Raw genomic sequence first — 23,103 nt, 5'->3', positions numbered from 1 at the left:
AATATTATTTACAAGCACAGAGAGGCATTACAAAATACTATGGTACAGAGGGATCTGACTTATATATAAAACAGAAAATGTTAATATGTAGGCACAGCAGGTCATTAAAATGGCAAATAGCCTGGCATAAATGAAAGACGTGACTGCCAGAATACCAATATTGTGCTTTGTGTGATCACAAACAAGTTGCATATTGAGGGAGTGGTATTCCTGGGTAAATTAGGTTGTTAATGTATGAGCAGTCAATGGCACCTTGCAGTAGGGGTTGGATGCCGGGTAGGTTAAATTAAGAAGGCACTTTGAATAAACCAAGCTTGTTTTCTCTTTCACATTTAGGGTCCACCTGTCCTAGTTTCTTAACATTACAGATAGCTGGAATAGTTGGGAGTGTGATTCTGCAAAACACAAGTGCTTCATTTTAACAGTAGGTGTCTTTTTATTAAAAGTTGATTCAATCACCAATATTTTCAACACACCACTTACTTTACAATCGAACAAAACCAATTCTCGGAGTCAATTTAACTGCTGCCGAGCCTGTTTGGTGTTGTAAGTGACAATTTTATCTTAAAACGTCAGAGTTGATTTGATTTTTCCCCTTTGTGTTTAGATCAAAAACAAAGTTTTTGCTTTTTAGAAGGGTCCTGTGTGAGATTGAATATCTGATCCTCTGCATTTTGCTGAGATCTCCAGCTTGTGGTTATGTTGAGTGATGCAAGTCGATCAAAGTAGCAAGTTTTTTTTTTCCATTCATTTCAAGGTCGAACATTCATAGTTTACATTGTCTGAATTTACAACGTGAAGGCCTGAATGGTAAAAGGTTGGGTTTATTATGGACAAAGTCATAATATGGAGCAGGAGATCATGGGTGACATTGGTATTTCTCCATAATTTATGTTGCATATTCCAGTGCACTCCTGCCTGGCCTCCCATAATCTATATTACATAAACATTAAGGCATCCAAAACTCATTTACCAATGTCTTACCTCGCACCAAGTCCTGTTCACCTATCACAGCTGCACTCACTGACCCACATTGGTCAAGCAATGCTTTGATTTTAAAATTCTCATCCTTGTTTTCAAATCCCTCCTTATCTCTGAAATCAACTCCAATTTTTTTATTATGTAAATACAAACATATGAATTAGGAATAGGCCATTCAGCCCTTTGAGCCTGCTCTGCCATTCAGTAAGATTATGACTGAACAATTTGTGACCTCCCCTCCACAGCCTGTCTATTCTTGAATATCTTTGATTCCCTTGTTAGTCAAGAATTTAGCCATCTCTGCCTTAAAAATACTTGACCTGCCTACTCCACTCTGGGGGAAAAAGACTCATGACCTGCAGAGAAAATCATTTCTAAATACAGGTTGTCCCCGAACCATGGTTTTGGTACATGGGGCCCCTAAATCTCTGCTCACCTACAATTTCTAGCTACCATTTAGAAAATACTTTGATCTAAAGTTGAAGTGGATGACCCTCACACCAAACACCACCTACCAGTTTAGAAACTTGTATCCTATTCTTTCATCCAAGTCACTTATGAAAACTGGAAGAGGTCACCAACAGTAACCAAGCATTGGTCAGGTTAGTCCCAGATGCAGACTACTCATTAACACCTTCTGCAAATGATCACTGTTATCATAGAAACCTTGGTGGTTGAGGATCCAGTACATTAGGTAGAAATGAGTGTCTGTATATATTTAATTGCTCATTAACTGCATGAACTTAATTTGTTGTTTTAATTTAACAATTATTTGGCTCTGCCATGTAGAATAATGGAATCACGTGCATTGTATAACAGACAATGTGAGGGCCATGCACTAGTTACGCACGTAAGTTAAACGAGTCAGAAATTGTAAAGTGTCATTCTCACAATGGAAAAAACAGCAAATGTTAAAATCTGTTCTCAAAAATAACTTTATTAAAATGTTTAAATAAATTGTATAAATCATGATGTAAACATTTACAAATTGTCATACTGGTACTGCTTTTTAAAAACATAAATGACCTTTAAACACACAAAATCTGCAGAATGTAAGTTTACACAGCACATTTCACTGGCAGAGGCAGTGTCCCACTGCTTGTAGTTTGCCCCCTCATTTATTTCCAGTGGTCGCAATCTGCTTGCTGTTTCCAGAAGTTTAAATACAATTTAACTCACATTCAGTAATTCATTTTCTTTGCAGAAGACCTGACAATTGTTTTAAACAATTTATTTTTTAAATACATTTATTGTTTTGTGGAGAAGCCTTCAACAACGTAGCAGCCTTGGCATTCAGGTAATTTCTGTTTGACACAATCCGCTGCCCTGCTCCAAGAGAGCAGTTAGAGGTTTAGATACAGGCCCGTGCAGGAAAACAGACAAACAATTCTTCAACTCCATCCTCAACACACAGGGCAGTGGGGAAAGGGGGAGATGACACTGATTATAAACTAATCATTTCATTTATTACCCTGTTTTTTTCACTTGATGTGCTGCTTGCTACAATATAATTCTGTTGGCAGTATTAACCAAGCCCTCATGTCTCAACCAAGTGGCCATACTGTGCGTGTTCAGACAGTTGACATGCTATTTAACTATGGAAGGTAGTTGCTCCTGCTACTTTGAATCCAGCTTTCCCTTAGGGCTCTGTAGATTTAGACCCCTGGCCCTGAATGATTTTTTTTTAGTTGAGGGGGTCTGATACCCCATTATTAAATCTGAAGGACTGCTGCTCAGTGTGAGGAGAAAAGAGAGCAGATCGAACCACTTTGGGCAGCACTGGTCAATGTGAATGCCATTCACTGATGTATATAACTGTATGACCCTAAGAAGGGGGAAGGGTGGGATAGATGACTCCTCCAGTAACTGTGCTATGTTCTAGATCATTGCTGAGCTTCACCAACTTGGAAGGCAACTCCTGCAACAATTCAGAACTTCCTGAGACGATCATCGATCATCTACAACCAAGCCTCTGGCTACCTAAGCTATTAGCATATGTCGTGCACTGACCTAATCTTATACCTAGTACTGGCTTTCACAAAACTAACTGCACATTAAACCTAATCTTAAAATCAGCTAACTAAGGTGGAACTATTGCAACAATCTATGAGGAAAATTAATGTTCCCTTTAAAACACCTAATGTTTGCACTTGGTATGTGATACAGTTTGGTAGGGCTGGCTGCTGTGTGAACTTGTCAGTCCCAATGTCTGCTTCCAAAAGGAGGAAACTACAAAGTGTTTTACAGCAACTGAAGTAACTCTGAGGTATAGTCACTCCTGTAATGAAGGAAATGCTGCAGTCAGTTCCTGCATACATACTCCCACAAGAAGCAGTGTGATAAATGACCAGTTCATCAGTTTTTGCTGGGGCCAATTCAGGAACAAACAATAGAAAGGCGATCTTGCTCGACTGGAATTGAGCTATCCACCTCAGCAGTTCAACATTCAAATTGAAAATAAATCCTCTGACAGTGCAGCACTCCCTCAGTACTGATCCTCTGACTGTGCGGCACTCCCTCAGTACTGACCCTCTGACAGTGCGGCACTCCCTCAGTACTGATCCTCTGACTGTGCAGCACTCCCTCAGTACTGACCCTCTGACAGTGCAGCACTCCCTCAGTACTGACCCCCTCTGACAGTGTGGCATTTCCTCAGTACTGCACTGAGTGCCACCTTGGATAATGTACTCAAGTCTTTGGACTGTGGCTTGAATCCATGACCTTCTGATTCAGAGGGGACCATTTTGCCCACTGAGCCACAACTGGCATTGTGGATTAAAATAGAAATTTAGGCATTTTGAAAACCATCCAAATTGAAGTTTGACAAATGCACTTGTTAAAATAAAGACTAAATCTGGAATTAAAGATTGGCTAGAATCTGTGGAGAGAAGGGACAGGTTACAGTATTGTGTGTGTACCCATTGCTCCAATAGCATACAGTGCTTTGCACTGCTAAGGGCTTGTTATTAAATCAGTTTTATCACTTTACACTGAATTGGATGTCACCAATTCCTGGCACTATCCAGGTGCAGTTCATGGATACTCACTGGCTTTGCAAGGGACCAAAGCTTTTCCTCAGGATCTCACCTGTCATGGAACACACATGATTGCATAGCAAAGCTGAACAAGGAGTAAAAAGTAACAAATATTCTATTTAATAAAAGTTCTATGCAGATGTGAAATCGTTTATCCAAACTGTTCAGAGCAATTAAAACAAAGAAAGCTTATTGACTTGGTGTTTTGGGACAACGAGACTGCACTCTTATGTCTGGCGATCTTGTCCCAAAGTCTTGCGTAAACAATAAAATGCACAAAGTTTGATAAATCCATGCTGCTTGCTCCTGCCAGCTGTTTTCAGATTCTGAAGACGGTATTACAGCGCCCTAGAGGACCAGCCTGTGCCCAGAGTAACAAGTGATCAGTCCCCACTCTCCCTCCTTCATTTCACTTTTTCATGTTCGCAGGATTACCATGGTCACAAGACCTGAAATAAAGAAGATTCTGTTTGTTTGGGAATGTGCATTTATACAGAACACCCAATGTCCTCAGGACATCTCAAAGGCTGTGCATTCAATGAAATATTTTTCACTATTAGTCACTTATTTAGGAAAACCTGTAAATAGCAAGATTCCACAATCAGTTAATGAATCAACTGACCACAATCTGTCTTGCTGCTGCTTGGGGAGAAAATGTTCTGGAAGCAGAAGGAACACCACCTCTCCCTGAATGTGGACAGGGAGACCAGGCCTCCCTTCAACTCATATGAAGGAAAACACAGATAGGAATGGTTTGAACTCCACAGGGAGATTAAAGAGTAGCCACACTTTCTCATTCCCTTCTGTTTGAGATGAAATATGCTGACTGATCAGTTAACTGGTGACTTTGATTTGCAGTGATCAAATGTTGAGAATTCTCTGTGGCAATGTGTGGGACAGGACCTGTAGCTAAAGCAACTCAAAGAAATCTTAATAAAGCAAAATACCACAGACGCAAATGTCAGGAATCTGAAATTGAGACATAATGTTGGAAATATTCAGCAATTCTGCCCTGGCAGATGTCTCAACACTGACCTGGTCCACAGTTTATTTCATCCTTCACCTCATTTAGCGCTTTTAACAAAAAAATCTTTGATCTTCCTTTTAGGTGTGATGAATCTCAAACTTCACAATAACTAATCAATACAAAGATTCTCCAGATCCTCCCTCTGACCCCATAACTTCTTTGAATTTCACCTCTTGTTGTATATTCACGATATCTGCTTACTGATTCTGAATAATGTCCTCAGAAACGCCCTCAAGTTCACCCCTTCTGCCAACTTGACCTGACCCAATTCAGGAATAGAACCCAGCTCCCTTACACAAGCACCCCTCAGGGATTCAGGCACTTCAAGCTGAACTGTCCCATTAACTTGTTCTTCCCTGTACCCATTTCAATATTTATAGTGACAACATCACCATGGAACTTACAGCACATTCAGACCATCCTGTCAATGCTACCTCTGCATCTGGACCCAACTACTCCAAACCCATTTTCCCAGCACTCTTTTCCCATCTATATCTAATTTCCTTTGATAAATTACAGTTTCTACCTCAATAAGTTAGGCACCATTCTTCTCCTCAGTCCCTGAATAAAGTTTATTTATTAGTGTCACAAGTAAGGCTTACATTAACACTGCAATTAAGTTGCTGTGAAAATTCCCTAGTCGCCACCCTCTGGCATCTTTTCAGATACAAGGAAGGAGAATTTAGCATGGCCAATGCACCTAACTGTTGGAGAGGATTCTTAGCGATAGGATGCATGCACATTTAGAACGGAATAATCTCATTAGTGATAGACAGCATGGTTTTGTAACAGGGAGGTCATGCCTCAAATTTAGTTGAGTTTTTTGAGGAGGTGACAAAGAAGATTGACGAGGGAAGAGCCATGGATGTCGTCTATATGGATTTCAGTAAAGCATTTGACAAAGTCCCCAGTGGCAGGTTTGTGCAAAATGTTAACTCTTATGGGATAAAAGGAGAGCTAGCTAGATGGGTGGAGAACTGGCTTGGCTATAGAGGGTAGCAGCGGAGGGTCTTTTTCTGGTTGGAGGTCTGTGAACTAGTGGTGTTCCACAGGGCTCTGTATCGGGATATCTGCTGTTTGTCATTTATACAAATGATTTGGAAGATGATGTAGCTGGTGTGATCAGTAAGTTTGCTGACGACACAAAGATGGTTGGACTTGCGGATAGCGATGAACATTGTCAGAGAATACAGCAGGATATAGATAGGCTGGAAAATTGAGCAGAGAAATGGCAGATGGAATTTAATCCAGATAAATGCGGTGATGCATTTTGGTAGAACTAATATAGAGGGGAGCTATACGATAAATGGCAGAACCATCAGGAGTATAGACACACAGAGGGACCTGGGTGTGCATGTTCACAGATCCTTAAAGGTGGCAATGCAGGTGGACAGGGTGGTGAAGAAGGCATATGGCATGCTTGCCTTTATAGGACGGGGCATAGAGTATAAAAGTTGGCATATGATGTTGTAGCTATATAGAACGTTGGTTAGGCCACATTTGGAGTACTGCGTCTAGTTCTGGTCACCACACTACCAGAAGGACGTGGAGGCTTTGGAGAGAGTACAGAAAAGGTTTACCAGGATGTTGCCTGGTATGGAGGGTCTTAGCTATGAGGAGAGATTGGGTAAACTGGGGTTGTTCTCCCTGGAAAGACAGAGGATGAGGGGCGATTTAATAGAGGTGTATAAAATTATGAAGGACGTAGAAAGGGTGAACAGTGGGAAACTTTTTCCCAGGTCGGAGGTGACAAACACAAGGGGTCACAGATTCAAGGTGAGGGGGGCAAGGTTTAACACAGATGTCAGACGGACGTATTTTACACAACGGATTCTGGGGGCCTGGAATGCGCTGCCAAGCAAGGTGGTTGAGGCAGACACGCTGGGATCGTTTAAGACTTATCTGGATAGCCACATGAACAGACTGGGAATAGAGGGATACAAACGAATAGTCTAGTAGGGCGCATGAGTGGCGCAGGCTTGGAGGGCCAAAGGGCCTGTTCCTTTGCTGTCTTGTTCTTTGTTCTAACCAGCACATCTTTTAGAATGTGGGAGGAAACCACAGCATCCAGAGGAAGCCCATATGGGCAATGGGGAGAATGTGTGACTCCACACAGGCACTCACCCGAGCTGGGAATCGAACTCAGGTCCCTGATGTCGTGAGCTAGCAGTGCAAACCACTGTACCACCCTACTTGAGATAGGGTTGGGAGTTTGTGCTTGCTAGTGAGAGATGATTTTGGCAAAGGTTTCTAAGAGTTGTATAATAGAAAAAAGCTGGAAGTAGCAAATAAACAAGGAGAACTAATGCCAACTTTTGTGATGAAAATGATTATAGTCAGAGGTTTACAGCATGGAAACAGGCCCTTCAGCCCAACTTGTCTATGCCGCCCTTTTTTAAAAACCCCTAAGCTAATCCCAATTGCCTGCATTTAGCCCATAGCCCTCTATACCCATCTTATCTATGTAACTGTTTAAATGCTTTTTAAAAGTCCCAGTCTATCCAGCCTCTCCTTATAACTCAAACCACCAAGTCCCGGTACCATCCTAGTAAATCTTTTCTGTGGTCTCTCTAGTTTAATAATAGCTTTTCTATAATAGGATGCAAGACTGGTCGGAGAAGTGGCAGATGGAATTCAACGCAGATAAACGTGTAGTGGTCTATTTTGGCAGGTCCAATGGGATGAAGGAGTATAATATCAAGGGTAAGACTCTTAGCAGTGTAGAGAATCAGAAGGACCTTGGGGTCTGGGGCCATAGGACTTTTAAATCAGCCTCGCAGGTGGAGGATGTGGTCAAGAAGGCGTATGGTGTACTGGCCTTCAGTAATCAAGGGACTGAGTTTAGGAGTCGGGAGGTAATGCTGCAATTTTATAAGACCCTGTCAGACCCCACTTGGAGTACTGTGCGCAGTTCTGGTCACCTCACTACGAGGAGGATGTGGAAGCTATTGAGAGGGTGCAGAGGAGATTTACAAGGATGTTGCCTGGATTGAGAGGCATGCCTTATGAAGATAGGTTGAGGGAGCTCGGTCTCTTCTCCCTGGAGAGACGAAGGTTGAGAGGTGACCTGATAGAGGTTTATAAAATGTTGAGAGGTATAGATAGGGTGGATTCTCGGAGGCTATTTCCCAGGGCTGAAATGGTCACTACGAGAGGACACAGGTTTAAGGTGCTGGGGAGCAGATACAAAGGAGATGTTAGGGCTAAGTTTTTCACTCAGAGGGTGGTGAGTGAGTGAAATCAGCTGCCGTCGGTGGTGGTAGAGGCAAACTCACTGGGGTCTTTTAAAAGACTTCTGGATGAGTATATAGGATCTAATGGGATTGGGGGTTATAGATAGTTCTATGGCCTGGTAGGTATGGATATGATCGGCGCAACTTGTGGGCCGAAGGGCCTGTTTGTGTTGTAGTGTTCTATGTTCTATCTATGCCTCGCTGCAACTTCTGACATCCCTCCAGACTATCCACAACACCACCAATCTTTGTGTTGTCGGCAAACTTACCAACCCATCCCTCCATTTCCTCATCCAGGTCATTTATGAAAATGACAAACAGCAAGGGTCCTAGAACAGATCCCTGGGGCACTCCACTGGTGACTGACCTCCATGCAGAAAAAGACCCATTCACAACCACTCTCTGCCTTCTGCAGGCAAGCCAGTTCTGGATCCACAAGGCAACAGCCCCTTGGATCCCATGCCCTCTCACTTTCTCCAGAAGTCTTGCACGGGGGACCTTATCAAACGCCTTGCTGAAGTCCATGTAAACCACATCCACCGCTCTTCCTTCATCAATGTGTTTAGTCACATTTTCAAAGAACTCAATTAGGCTCGTAAGGCACGACCCGCCCTTGACAAAGCTGTGCTGACTATTTCTGATCATACTAAACTTCTCTAAATGTTCATAATTTCAAAACATGTTCCTTTCACAACAGTCTAAAAAATGCCCAGTTGAACTGAGATGGGCCAAATGGCCTCTTTGCACTGCAAAATTCCTAGAACACGTCATGAAAAGCAAATGTGATAAAACCTACTGTGCAGAGTATTGCATTATCACTGAAATTGCAATGGTGGTCAATACTGTAACTTTGTATTCACAGCATCACAGCAGATAAACATTTCCAATTGAAATCAATACCCTCAATATAGAGAAAAGTGGCAGTAACATATATATTACATTTCTGTATCGCCAGAGTTTCAGTCATTGAAGCAAAAGCTATTCATGTTTACTCAGGGAATGATTGAGAAATGTAGAACCATAGACGTAGGAGCCTCCTCAATGGAATCCCTGACTTTAAACACAGTCTCAGTGTCACTCAGCACGTGATTCAATGATTAATGTACTTACCTAAAACATAAGCAGCAACTAATTTCTGATTGACACTCAAGTGGAGGTAGACAGGCACCAAAGATTCTGCTTCTCCAAGTGTTGGTAACATTAATGCTACAATGCAGATGATTCCCAGGAAGACAGTAAGTAAACTCGGTCCCGAAGAAGCAGTTCTGGATTCTGAAAATTAATGAGATGTTCTCAAGTGATGTATAGAGTAATCTGTTCAGGAGCTATTATTTAAACTCAAGAGACAAAAAGAGATAAAGCAGAAACTTTCAGCTAGGACCTCAATCTTTTCATTGCAAAATGTGCCAGCTGGGTCTAAAATGGTTTCCCACCCACTGATATCAGATAATTAGTATATTGCACAAACTCAATGTTTAAAGTCCCCACTGTTTTTATTGAAGTGCTGTTCTGATACAGAAAAAAGCTGAAGGTGCACTTACACATTACTCTCCTGATGTTCAGCTGCTGAGTCCAGGCAAGTGTTAACTAACAATACAGATGCCTCAAAGTAGCTGATGTAGAGACACAATTGCTAAGCTCAATCCCATGACTCCTGCACACAAGGCAATGTCAGACAAGGGCCAGACCTGTGCAGCTGTTGCGTCCTGTAGTCAAATACTGTTGTCCAAGATTCAGCCATGAAGTCACTTACGTGAAGCACAGGACAGCTGCGAGTGCCAGTGGAGCAGCACCCAGAGGGAAATGGCAAGCCTATAGTTAGTGAGATTTATCATCAGCTATGGACATTAATCACTTAAGTTGGACAGAGAGTTCCTGGAAAGAATAAAAGTAACGATAGCTTCCAAAAACATCACCAAGGGAATTTTTATGGAACAATCTAAATACAAGTCCCAGGAATCTGATGGTGCACACTCATTTCTCAGCAAGATAACAGGTAGCTGAGCCTCTGATGTGCAGTGATCATTATGAGCTGTTAGAATTCTGTCCACCATATTTGTAAAGGCAGAAAATAAAAGACACACAGGGCTCATAAAATACCAGTTACCAGAATATAGGAACAGTTGGAAGTCATTTCACCCCTTAAGCCGATTCTATTATCCATTGAATTCATACCTGACCTGCAGCCAAATTCCATGTTTCCACTATTCCATATCCCTTAATACCTCTGGTTAACCAAAAGCTATCATTCTCCAAATTAAAACTTGCAAGAGGCCGAGGATGTCCCAATTGGTGGCGTTACGGCAAATAGGGTCCAGGTGAAGGCTGGGATGAAAGCGCTTTATCTGAATGCACGAAGCATTCGGAATAAAGTGGATGAGCTGGTGGCGCAGATCGACACAAATGGATACGATCTGGTGGCCATTACAGAGACGTGGCTGCAAGGTGACAGGGACTGGGAGATGAATGTACGGGGCTATCAAGTGTTTAGGAAGGATAGGCAGGAGGAAAGAGGGGGTGGCGTAGCTCTGCTGATTAAGGATAGTATCAAGGTGGTAGCAAGGGATGATATCGGAGCCAAAGAGCAGAAAGTGGAATCGTTGTGGGTGGAGATTAGGAACAGCAAAGGGAGGAAGACGCTGGTGGGTGTCGTCTATAGGCCCCCGAATAATGATCTGGAGGTGGGGCGGGCTGTTAACGCGCAAATAAGTGCGGCATGCAGGAATGGGACGGCCGTAGTTATGGGAGATTTCAATCTGCATATTGATTGGTCGACCCATGTTGGACGAGGTGGGCTCGAGGAGGAGTTCTTGGAATGCTGCCGGGATAATTTCCTTGAACAGTGTGTGTTGGAGCCGACGAGGGAGCGAGCTATCTTGGATCTGGTGCTATGTAATGAGGCGGGTAGAATTAGGGACCTTGCGGTGAAGGATCCTCTTGGAGAGAGTGATCATTGCATGGTGGAGTTTCTGTTGCAGATGGAGGAGGAGAAAGTGGGTTCCCGGACACGCGTCCTTTGTTTGAATAGAGGGGAGTATGGTAGGATGAGAGAAGAATTGGCGAATGTGGACTGGGGGAGCGCGTTGGAAGGTAGGTCTGCTGAGGAGCAGTGGAGGATCTTTAAGGAGATCTTTCTTGGTGCTCAGCAGAAATTTATTCCGATGGTCAAAAAGGACAGTAGGAGGAGAGGTAATAAGCCGTGGATAACGAAGGAGGTGAAGGAAAGTGTTAAATTAAAAGCGGAGGAATTTAGAGTAGCTAAGAGCAGTGGGCGAGAAGAGGATTGGGAAAGGTTTAAATGTCAACAAAGATTGACAAAGAAGTTGATAAAGGAGGGTAGGAGAAGCTATGAAGCTGGGCTAGCGCTTAATATAAAAAAGGATAGCAAGAGTTTTTATAAATATATAAAAAGGAAGAGGCTGGCTAGGGTGAACGTTGGTCCTTTAGAGGATGAGAAAGGGGAGCTAGTGGTAGGGGATGGGGATATGGCTAAGGTATTGAATAACTTTTTTGTTTCTGTCTTCACGGAGGAGGACGTGAATAATTTGCCGGGTGTTAGCGATGGAAAGGTGGTAGGACTGGAGGGTCTTAATGACATTACTGTTACTAGAGAGGTGGTGCTCGACAGACTGGAGGGGCTGATTGTGGACAAGTCCCCAGGACCGGATGGAATGCATCCGAGGGTTCTGAAAGAAATGGCGGAGGTTATAGTGGATGCCTTGGTGGTTATTTTCCAGACGTCGCTGGATTCCGGGGAAGTGCCGGAAGATTGGAAAACGGCTAATGTTACGCCGTTGTTTAAGAAGGGTGCCAGGCAAAAGGCGGGGAATTATAGGCCGGTTAGTTTAACGTCTGTGGTAGGTAAAATGTTGGAATCCGTCATTAAGGAGGAAATTGCGAGGCATCTTGAAGGGAATTGCTTGATAGGGCAGACGCAACACGGTTTCATTAAAGGGAAGTCGTGTCTGACAAATTTACTGGAGTTCTATGAGGATGTGTCTAGGGCAGTGGATAGAGGAGAGCCGGTGGATGTGGTCTTTCTGGATTTTCAGAAGGCGTTTGACAAGGTACCTCACAAGAGGTTATTGCAGAAGGTCAGGGGACATGGAGTTGGGGGTAGGGTGTTAGCGTGGATAGAGGATTGGTTGTCAAATAGGAGGCAGAGAGTGGGGGTCAATGGGTGCTATTCGGATTGGCGGTTGGTGACTAGTGGGGTGCCCCAGGGGTCGGTGCTGGGGCCTCAGCTATTTACCATTTATATAGATGATCTGGAGGAGGGAACCGAGTGCAGGGTGTCGAAATTTGCTGATGACACCAAGATTGGGGGAAAGGCAAATTGTGCGGAGGGTGTGGAGAGTCTGCAGAAGGATCTAGATAGGCTGGGCGAATGGGCCAGGAAATGGCAAATGGAATTTAATGTTGGCAAGTGTGAGGTGGTCCACTTTGGTAGGAAGAATGGTAGGAAGGACTATTACTTACGTGGCGAAAAACTGCAGCAGGCGACGGTGCAGAGGGACCTCGGGGTCCTTGTGCATGAGTCGCAAAAACCCAGCTTGCAGGTGCAGCAGGTGGTCAGGAAGGCGAATGGCATGCTGGCCTTCATAGCGAGGGGGATTGAATATAAAAGTAGGGAGGTCTTGCTGCAGCTGTATAGGGCATTGGTGAGGCCGCAGCTGGAATACTGTGTGCAGTTTTGGGCGCCGCACCTGCGCAAGGATATTTTGGCCCTGGAGGGAGTGCAGAGGAGGTTTACTAGGCTGATACCGGAGTTGAGGGGGTTGAGCTATGAGGAGAGGCTGAATAAACTAGGCTTGTACTCGTTAGAGTTTAGAAGAATGAGGGGAGATCTCATTGAGACGTATAAGATGATGAATGGGATGGATAGGATAGAGGTGGAGAGACTCTTCCCGCTCAAAAAAGACAGTAGGACTAGGGGGCACAGCCTCAAGATAAAGGGGAGGCGGTTTAGAACGGAGTTGAGGAGGAACTTCTTCACTCAAAGGGTGGTGAATCTCTGGAATTCTCTGCCCGTTGAAGTGGTGGAGGCTGCCTCGCTAAATATTTTTAAGAAGCGGGTTGATGGGTTCTTGATAAAAGAGGGGATTAAGGGTTATGGGGAGAGGGCGGGAAAGTGGAACTGAGCCACGACAGATCAGCCATGATCTTATTGAATGGCGGGGCAGGCTCGAAGGGCTAGATGGCCTACTCCTGCTCCTATTTCTTATGTTCTTATGTTCTTATGTTCAAAGCTAACAGTGGTTGCTGTTTGTGGAAGAAAGTTTCAAATTTCTATCAACATTTTCATTTAAATGTTTCCTTGGATCATTTGATTTATTGTCACACATATTGGGATACAATGAAAAGTAAGGTTTCTTGCACCACGTATAGACAAAGCATACCATTCATAGAGAAGGAAAGAAAAAGAATGTGCAGAATGTAGGGTTACAGTCATTGCTAGGGTGTAGCGAAAGATCAGCTTAATATAAGGTAGACCCATTCAAAAGTCTGAAGGCTGCAGGGAAGAAGCTGTTTTTGAGTCGGTTGGTACATAACTTCAGAGTTTTGTATCTTTTCCCCAACAAAATAAGGTGGGAGAGAGAATGTCCGGGGTGCATGGGGTCCTTAATTATGCCGGCTGCTTTGCCGAGGTAGTGGGAAGTGTAGACAGAGTCAATGGATGGGAGGCTGGTTTGAGTGATGGATTGGGCTACATTCACGACTTTTTGTAGTTCCTTGCAGTCATGGGCAGAGCAGGAGCCCAGACCAAGCAATGATACAGCCAGAAAGAATGCTTTCTACTGGTGCATCTGTAAAGGTTGGTGAGAGTCATAGTGGACATGCCAAATTTCCTTAGTCTTCTGAGAAAGTAGAGGCTTTGGTAGGCTTTCTTAATTATAATGTCGGCATGGGGAGACCAGAACAGTTGTTGGTGATCTAGACACCTAAAAACCTCAAGGATTATAGAATGTTTCCTGTACAGAAGGGGCCATTCAGCCCCCTGTGTTTCTGCTGACTCTCTTTTAAAACAACTTACCAATCCCACTATCTCGATCCTTCTGCTAGCCATGGACATTTTCCCTTCTCTGGTGCTTACCTAATCTCCTTGTGAAACCCTCCACCACATTCTCAGGTAGTGCAGTCACTGTGTAAACTTTTCTTCATGGCACTTTTGGTTTTTTGTCAATCACTTGAAATTGGTATTTCTCTGATTGCCAACCCTTCGGCCAATGGAAACTTTATTGACTCCATCCGCAGTCCCCATACATCTGAACACCTCAGAGAATGAAAGAACCCCTACAGTGCAGGTCACTTGGCCCACCGGATCTACACCGACTCAGCATCTTACCCAGGCCTACATTAAGAGAGAATTTAGCATAGCCCATTCATCTAATCTGCACATCTTTGGACTGTGGAAACAGGAAATGGGAGTACCTGGAGGAAACCCACGCAGATACAGGGAGATAAAAGGACAGTGAAAGCCTTTTACCTCGGATGGTGATGGCTAACACGAGGGGACATAGCTTTAGATTAAGGGGTGGTAATTATAGGACGGATGCCAGAGGTAGGTTCTTTACTCAGAGGGTAGTACGGGCGTGGAAGGCCCTGCCTGCAGTAGTTGTGGACTCGCCAACTTTAAGGGCGTTCAAATGGTCAGTGGATAGGCATATGGATAACATTGGAATAGTTTAGGTTAGAGGGTCATTAGATTGGTTCCACTGGTCGGCGCAACATCGAGGGCCGAAGGGCCTGTACTGCGCTGTAATAAGAACATAAGAAATAGGAGCAGGAGTCGGCCATCTAGCCCTTCGAGCCTGCCCCGCCATTCAATAAGATCATGGCTGATCTGTCTTGGCTCAGTTCCACATTCCCACCCTCTCCCCATAACCCTTAATCCCCTCTCTTATCAAAAACCCATCAACCCGCGTCTTAAAAATATTTAGCGAGGCAGCCTCCACCACTTCAACGGGCAGAGAATTCCAGAGATTCACCACCCTTTGAGTGAAGAAATTCTTCCTCAACTCCGTTCTAAACCGCCCCCCCTTTATCTTGAGGCTGTGCCCCCTAGTCCTACTGTCCTTTCTGAGCGGGAAGAGCCTCTCCACCTCTATCCTATCCAACCCATTCATCATCTTATACGTCTCAATGAGATCTCCCCTCATTCTTCTAAACTCTAACGAGTACAAGCCTAGTTTATTCAGCCTCTCCTCATAGCTCAACCCCCTCAACTTCGGCATCAGCATAGTAAACCTTCTCTGCACTCCCTCCAAGACCAAAATATCCTTGCGTAAGTACGGCGCCCAAAACTGCACACAGTATTCCAGCTGCGGCCTCACCAATGCCCTATACAGCTGCAGCAAGACCTCCCTACTTTTATATTCAATCCCCCTCGCTATGAAGGCCAGCATCCCATTCACCTTCCTGACCACCTGCTGCACCTGCAAGCTGGGTTTTTGCGACTCATGCACAAGGACCCCGAGGTCCCTCTGCACCGTATGTTCTAACATGTAGACTCCACACAAACAGTGACCCAAGTTGGGAACTGAACCCGGGTCCCTGGTGCTGTGAAGCAGCAGTGTTAACCACTGTGCCGTTCTAAACCTCTATCAATTCTCTTCTCAACCTTCTCTTCTCAAAGTTGAACAACCCTAGCTTCTCCAACCTATCCATGGTACTGGAGTTTTTAATTCCTGGAACTATTCTTGTGAACCCGCTCTGCACCCTCTTTATTGCTTCTTTCACATCCCTCCCAATGTGTGATGCTCGGAACGGGACATAATACTCCAGTTGTAGCCAAACTAGTGTTTTTGGCAGGTTCATCATAACTTCTTGCTTTTGTACTCTGTGCCAATATATATAAAGCCAAGGATCCTGCATACCTTTATGACCACTTTCTCAATCTGTCGACGTGGACGTGGAGGCTTTGGAGAGAGTACAGAAAAGGTTTACCGGGATGTTGCCTGGTATGGAGGGTCTTAGCTATGAGGAGAGATTGGGTAAACTGGGGTTGTTCTCCCTGGAAAGACGGAGGATGAGGGGCAACCTAATAGAGGTGTATAAAATTATGAAGGGCATAGTTGGGTGAACAGTGAGAAGCTTTTTCCCAGGCCGGAGGTGACGATCACGAGGGGTCACAAGTTCAAAGGTGAGGGAGGGTGAGGTTTAACTCAAATATCAGAGGGACATATTTTACACAGAGGGTGGGTGAGGGCCTGGAATGCACTGCCAAGCAAGGTGGTAGAGGCGGACATGCTGGGATCGATTAAGAACATAAGAAAATAAGAAATAGGAGCAGGAGTAGGCCATCTAGCCCTTCGAGCCTGCCCCGCCGTTCAATAAGATCATGGCTGATCTGTCGCTGCTCAGTTCCACTTTCCCGCTTTCTCCCCATAACCCTCAATCCCCTCTCTTATCAAAAACCCATCAACCTGCGTCTTAAAAATATTTAGCGAGGCAGCCTCCACCACTTCAACGGGCAGAGAATTCCAGAGATTCACCACCCTTTGAGTGAAGAAGTTCCTCCTCAACTCCGTTCTAAACCGCCCCCCTTTTATCTTGAGGCTGTGCCCCCTCGTCCTACTGTCTTTTTTGAGCTTATCTAGATAGCCACATGAACAGACTGGGAATAGAGGGATACAAATGAATGGTCTAGTCGGGTGCATGAGCAGGCTTGGAGAGCCGAAGGGCCTGTTCCTGTGCTGTATTGTTCTTTGTTTTTGTTCTTTGTCCTGCCACAATTTGTGCACATTTACTCAGTTCCCTCTGCTCCTGCACTCCCCCTTTGGAATTGTATCCTTTATTTTATATCACCTCTCATTCAACATACAAAATATATCTTTTCACACTTCTCATGAAGGATAGAGCCACTTACCATACAAGAGGCCAATCAGCTCATCGAATCAGCCCATACTAGCTCTCTGCAGAGGAATCCATTCAGTCCAATTATCACACTTTATCCCTGTAGCCCTGAAAGTTTTATTCCCATCCAACTTCCTTTAGAAATAATTGTTAATCCCTGCTTCTACCTTGTCAGCAGTGAGTTCAAGATCAATATCACCCATAAGAACATAAGAACATAAGAAATAGGAGCAGGAGTAGGCCATCTAGCCCTTCGAGCCTGCCCCGCCATTCAATAAGATCATGGCTGATCTGTCGTGGCTCAGTTCCACTTTCCAGCTCTCTCCCCATAACCCTTAATCCCCTCTCTTATCAAAAACCCATCAACCCGCTTCTTGAAAATATTTAGCGAGGTAGCCTCCACCACTTCAACGGGTAGAGAATTCCAGAGATTCACCACCCTTTGAGTGAAGAAGTTCCTCCTCAACTCCGTTCTAAACCGCCTCCCCTTTATCTTGAGGCTGTGCCCCCTAGTCCTACTGTCTTTTTTGAGCGGGAAGAGTCTCTCCACCTCTATCCTATCCATCCCATTCATCATCTTATACGTCTCAATGAGATCTCCCCTCATTCTTCTAAACTCTAACGAGTACAAGCCTAGTTTATTCAGCCTCTCCTCATAGCTCAACCCCCTCAACTCCGGTATCAGCCTAGTAAACCTCCTCTGCACTCCCTCCAAGGCCAAAATATCTTTGCGCAGGTGCGGCGCCCAAAACTGCACACAGTATTCCAGCTGCGGCCTCACCAATGCCCTATACAGCTGCAGCAAGACCTCCCTACTTTTATATTCAATCCCCTTCGCTATGAAGGCCAGCATCCCATTCGCCTTCCTGACCACCTGCTGCAACTGCAAGCTGGGTTTTTGTGACTCATGCACAAGGACCCCGAGGTCCCTCTGCACCATCGCCTGCTGCAGTTTTCGCCACGTAAGTAATAGTCCTTCCTACCATTCTTCCTTCCAAAGTGGACCACCTCGTACTTGCCAACATTAAATTCCATTTGCCATTTCCTGGCCCATTCGCCCAGCCTATCTAGATCCTTCTGCAGACTCTCCACACCCTCCGCACAATTTGCCGTTCCCCCAATCTTGGTGACATCCGCAAATTTCGACACCCTACACTCGGTTCCCTCCTCCAGATCATCTATATAAATGGTAAAAAGCTGAGGCCCCAGCACCGACCCCTGGGGCACTCCACTAGTCACCATCCGCCAATCCGAATAGCACCCGTTGACCCCCACTCTCTGCCTCCTATTTGACAACCAATCCTCTATCCACGCTAACACCCTACCCCCAACTCCAAGTCCCCTGACCTTCTGCAATAACCTCTTGTGAGGTACTTTGTCAAATGTCTTCTGAAAATCCAGAAAGACCACATCCACCGGCTCTCCTCTATCCACCGCCCTAGACACATCCTCATAGAACTCCAGTAAATTTGTCAGACACGACTTCCCTTTAATGAAACCGTGCTGCGTCTGCTCTATCAAGCAATTCCCTTCAAGATGCCTCACAATTTCCTCCTTAATGACGGATTCTAACATTTTACCTACCACAGACGTTAAACTAACCGGCCTATAATTCCCTGCCTTTTGCCTGGCACCCTTCTTAAACAACGCCTCTAATCATCTTATATGTTTCAATAAGATCCCCTCTTAGCCTCCTTCTTTCCAGCGAAAACAACCCCAAATCCCTCAGTCTCTCCTCATAGGACCTCCCCTCCATACCAGGCAACATCCTGGTAAACCTCCTCTGCACCCTCTCCAAAGCCTCCACGTCCTTCCTGTAATGTGGGGACCAGAACTGCACACAGTACTCCAAGTGCGGCCGCACCAGAGTTGTGTACAGTTGCAACATAACGCTGCGACTCCTAAATTCAATCCCCCTACCAATAAACGCCAAGACACCGTATGCCTTCTTAACAACCTTATCTACTTGATTCCCAACTTTCAGGGATCTATGTACACATACACCTAGATCCCTCTGCTCCTCCACACTATTCAAAGTCCTCCCGTTAGCCCTATACTCAACACATCTGTTACTCCTACTGAAATGAATTACCTCACACTTCTCCGCATTAAACTCCATCCGCCACCTCGCGGCCCAGCTCTGCAACCTGTCTAAGTCTCCCTGCAAACTATGACACCCTTCCTCACAATCTACCACACCTCCGACTTTGGTGTCATCAGCAAACTTACTAATCCACCCAACTATACCCTCATCCAGATCATTAATAAAAATTACAAACAGCAGTGGCCCCAAAACAGATCCCTGAGGCACACCACTCATAACCGAACTCCATGACGAATATTCACCATCAACCACCACCCTCTGTCTCCTATCTGCTAACCAATTCCTGATCCAAGTACCTAGATTACCCCCAATCCCATACATCTGCATTTTCTGCAGAAGCCGACCATGGTGAACCTTATCAAACGCCTTACTAAAATCCATATATACGTCAACTGCCTTACCCCCATCCACCTCTTTGGTCACTTTCTCAAAGAACTCAATAAGGTTAGTAAGGCACGACCTACCTGCTACAAAACCATGCTGACTGTCTCTAATCAATTCATTACTCTCCAAATAACTATAAATCCTATCCCTAATAATTCTTTCTAAAACCTTGCCCACAACAGAAGTAAGACTCACCGGTCTATAATTCCCAGGGAAGTCTCTGTTCCCCTTCTTAAACAATGGGTGCAGTTCTGGTCACCACAATACAGGAAGGACATAATTGTTCTGGAGAGGGTAGAGGGTGCAGAGGAGATTTACTAAAACGTTGTCAGGGCTGGAGAATTGCAGCTATGAAGAGAGGTTAAAGAGGTTTGGATTGTTATCATTGGAACAAAAAAGATTGAGGGGTGACATGATCAAGGTGTACAGCACTGTGAGGGGAAGAGATAGTTTCTCTTGGCAGAAAGTTTGAAAACCAGGGGTCATAAGTGAGAGAAAGAGTAGAGGGAGCTTGAGGAAAAACCATTATATGCAAAGGGTGGTGGGTGTCTGGAATTCACTGCCTACGGTGGTGGTGGAGTCAGAGACCCTAAATTACCTGGATCTGCACATCAAGTGCTGTAAGCAACAGGACTATGGGTCATATGCAGGAAGATGGAATCGGAAAGGTTACTGGGATGTATTTGGATCAGCATGGACAAGATGGGCCAAATGGCCTCCTTCTGTGCAGCATCGTTTCCATCGTTCTATGGTTCTTATTACATTCTAGCCCAAAACCTCAAATCTGTGTTCCCTATTCCTTGTACCATTAGCTAATGGGAACAGCTTTTCTCTTGTCTACCTTATTCAAACTTGCCACAGTCTTCTACATATGACCTGGCGAGGTCCCAGAGGGCTGAACAATGGTCAAAATTGTTCCTTTGTTTAAGAATGAAAACAGAGATAATCCGGGTGATTACAGGCAAGTGAGCCTGACGTCAGTGGTGGGGATTAAAGGGAAGTCGTGTCTGACAAATTTACTGGAGTTCTATGAGGATGTGTCTAGGGCGGTGGATAGAGGAGAGCCGGTGGATGTGGTCTTTCTGGATTTTCAGAAGGCGTTTGACAAGGTACCTCACAAGAGGTTATTGCAGAAGGTCGAGGGGCATGGAGTTGGGGGTAGGGTGTTAGCGTGGATAGAGGATTGGTTGTCAAATAGGAGGCAGAGAGTGGGGGTCAATGGGTGCTATTCGGATTGGCGGTTGGTGACTAGTGGGGTGCCCCAGGGGTCGGTGCTGGGGCCTCAGCTATTTACCATTTATATAGATGATCTGGAGGAGGGAACCGAGTGCAGGGTGTCGAAATTTGCTGATGACACCAAGATTGGGGGAAAGGCAAATTGTGCGGAGGGTGTGGAGAGTCTGCAGAAGGATCTAGATAGGCTGGGCGAATGGGCCAGGAAATGGCAAATGGAATTTAATGTTGGCAAGTGTGAGGTGGTCCACTTTGGTAGGAAGAACTATTACTTACGTGGCGAAAAACTGCAGCAGGCGACGGTGCAGAGGGACCTCGGGGTCCTTGTGCATGAGTCGCAAAAACCCAGCTTGCAGGTGCAGCAGGTGGTCAGGAAGGCGAATGGGATGCTGGCCTTCATAGCGAGGGGGATTGAATATAAAAGTAGGGAGGTCTTGCTGCAGCTGTATAGGGCATTGGTGAGGCCGCAGCTGGAGTACTGTGTGCAGTTTTGGGCGCCGCACCTGCGCAAGGATATTTTGGCCCTGGAGGGAGTGCAGAGGAGGTTTACTAGGCTGATACCGGAGTTGAGGGGATTGAGCTATGAGGAGAGGCTGAATAAACTAGGCTTGTACTCGTTAGAGTTTAGAAGAATGAGGGGAGATCTCATTGAGACGTATATGATGATGAATGGGATGGATAGGATAGAGGTGGAGAGACTCTTCCCGCTCAAAAAAGACAGTAGGACTAGGGGGCACAGCCTCAAGATAAAGGGGAGGCGGTTTAGAACGGAGTTGAGGAGGAACTTCTTCACTCAAAGGGTGGTGAATCTCTGGAATTCTCTGCCCGTTGAAGTGGTGGAGGCTGCCTCGCTAAATATTTTTAAGAAGCGGGTTGATGGGTTCTTGATAAGAGAGGGGATTAAGGGTTATGGGGAGAGGGCGGGAAAGTGGAACTGAGCCACAACAGATCAGCCATGATCTTATTGAATGGCGGGGCAGGCTCGAAGGGCTAGATGGCCTACTCCTGCTCCTATTTCTTATGTTCTTATTTCTTATGAAGCTTTTAGAGAAGATACTGAGAGGCAGGATTTATTCGCATTTGGAAATGAATGGACTTGTTAGTGACAGGGAGCATGGTTTTGTATGGGGAAGGTCATGTCTCACCAACTTGATTCAGTTTTTTGAGGACGTGACAAGAATAATTGCTGAGGGAAGGGCTGTGGATGTAGTTTATATGGACTTTAATAAAGCATTTGTTAAGGTTCCACATGGCAGATAGGTACAAAAGGTAAATTTTCAGGGAAGCAGGATGGGCTGGCTAGATGAATACAGAACTGGCTTGGTTATAGAAGGTAGGGGGTAGTGGTGGAAGGGTGTTTTCAGAATGAAGATTGCGGTATTCCATGGGGATCACTGCTGAATCAGCGCTTGTAATATTTATAAAAGATCTGGAGGAAAATGTAGGTTGTCCAATTAGTAAGCTTGCGGATGATACATAAATAAGCAGAACTGCAGATAGTGATGAGGAATGTCAAAGGATACAGAAGGATATAGATAGATTGGAGACTTGGGGAGAGAAATGGTAGATGGTGTTTAATCCAGACAAATACAAGGTGATGCATTTTGGAAGATCAAATTCACTTGCGAACTATACAGTAACTGGCAGAACTTTTAGGAGCATTGCCAGAGGAATCTGGGCATGTAGGTTCACAGATTCCAGAAAATGGCAACACAGGTAGATGAGATGGTCAAGAAGTCACACAGCCATCGGCCAGAGTATCGGATTTAAAAGTTGGCAACTTTTGTTATGGCAGTATAAAACTTCACTTTAGCCACATTTGGAATATTGCATGCAATTCTGTTAGCCACACTATCAGAAGGATCTGAATGATCTGGGGAGAGTGCAAGGATTTACCATGATGTTGCCTGGTTTAGGTACAAGAAGAGGTTAGAAAAACTTGGATTGTTTTCACTTGAACGTCGGAGGCTGAGGGCGACCTGACAGAGATCTATAAAATTATGAGAGGCATAGATAGGGTGGATAGTCAGACGCTTTTTCCCAGGATGGAAAGGTCACCTACAAGAGAGCACAGGTTCAAGATGAAGAGGGGTAAATTTAGGGAGATGTGTGAGGAATGTTTTTCATGCAGAGGATGGCGAGTAGGTGGAATACACTGCCAGTAGAAATGGTGGAAGCAAGCACATTAGCAACTTTCAAGGTGAATCTTGATAAGATCCATGAGTGGGAAGTGAAGAGGGATAAATACAT

General features: G+C 44.9%; 1 protein-coding gene across 3 annotated transcripts in view; it reads right to left on the bottom strand.

Moving 5' to 3' along the window:
• Positions 1-285: 285 nt before the first annotated feature.
• Positions 286-23,103, bottom strand: part of mospd1 (motile sperm domain containing 1) — a 48,028-nt gene continuing 25,210 nt past the window's right edge. For all 3 annotated transcript variants that reach the window (XM_080187964.1, XM_080187965.1, XM_080187966.1), the window contains exons 5-6: positions 9,387-9,548; positions 286-4,465 (exon numbers count right to left, since the gene is read on the bottom strand). In XM_080187964.1, coding sequence (XP_080044090.1) covers positions 4,434-4,465; positions 9,387-9,548 — 194 coding nt within the window. In that variant the 3' untranslated portion in view covers positions 286-4,433. The remainder of the gene's footprint in view (positions 4,466-9,386; positions 9,549-23,103) is intronic.

The sequence above is a fragment of the Carcharhinus amblyrhynchos genome, chromosome 4 (assembly GCF_965287045.1).
Source record: "Carcharhinus amblyrhynchos chromosome 4, sCarAmb.v2.hapA, whole genome shotgun sequence".
In the NCBI taxonomy this organism is placed as follows: Eukaryota; Metazoa; Chordata; class Chondrichthyes; order Carcharhiniformes; family Carcharhinidae; genus Carcharhinus; species Carcharhinus amblyrhynchos.
This window is presented reverse-complemented; position numbering and strand designations above follow the sequence as displayed.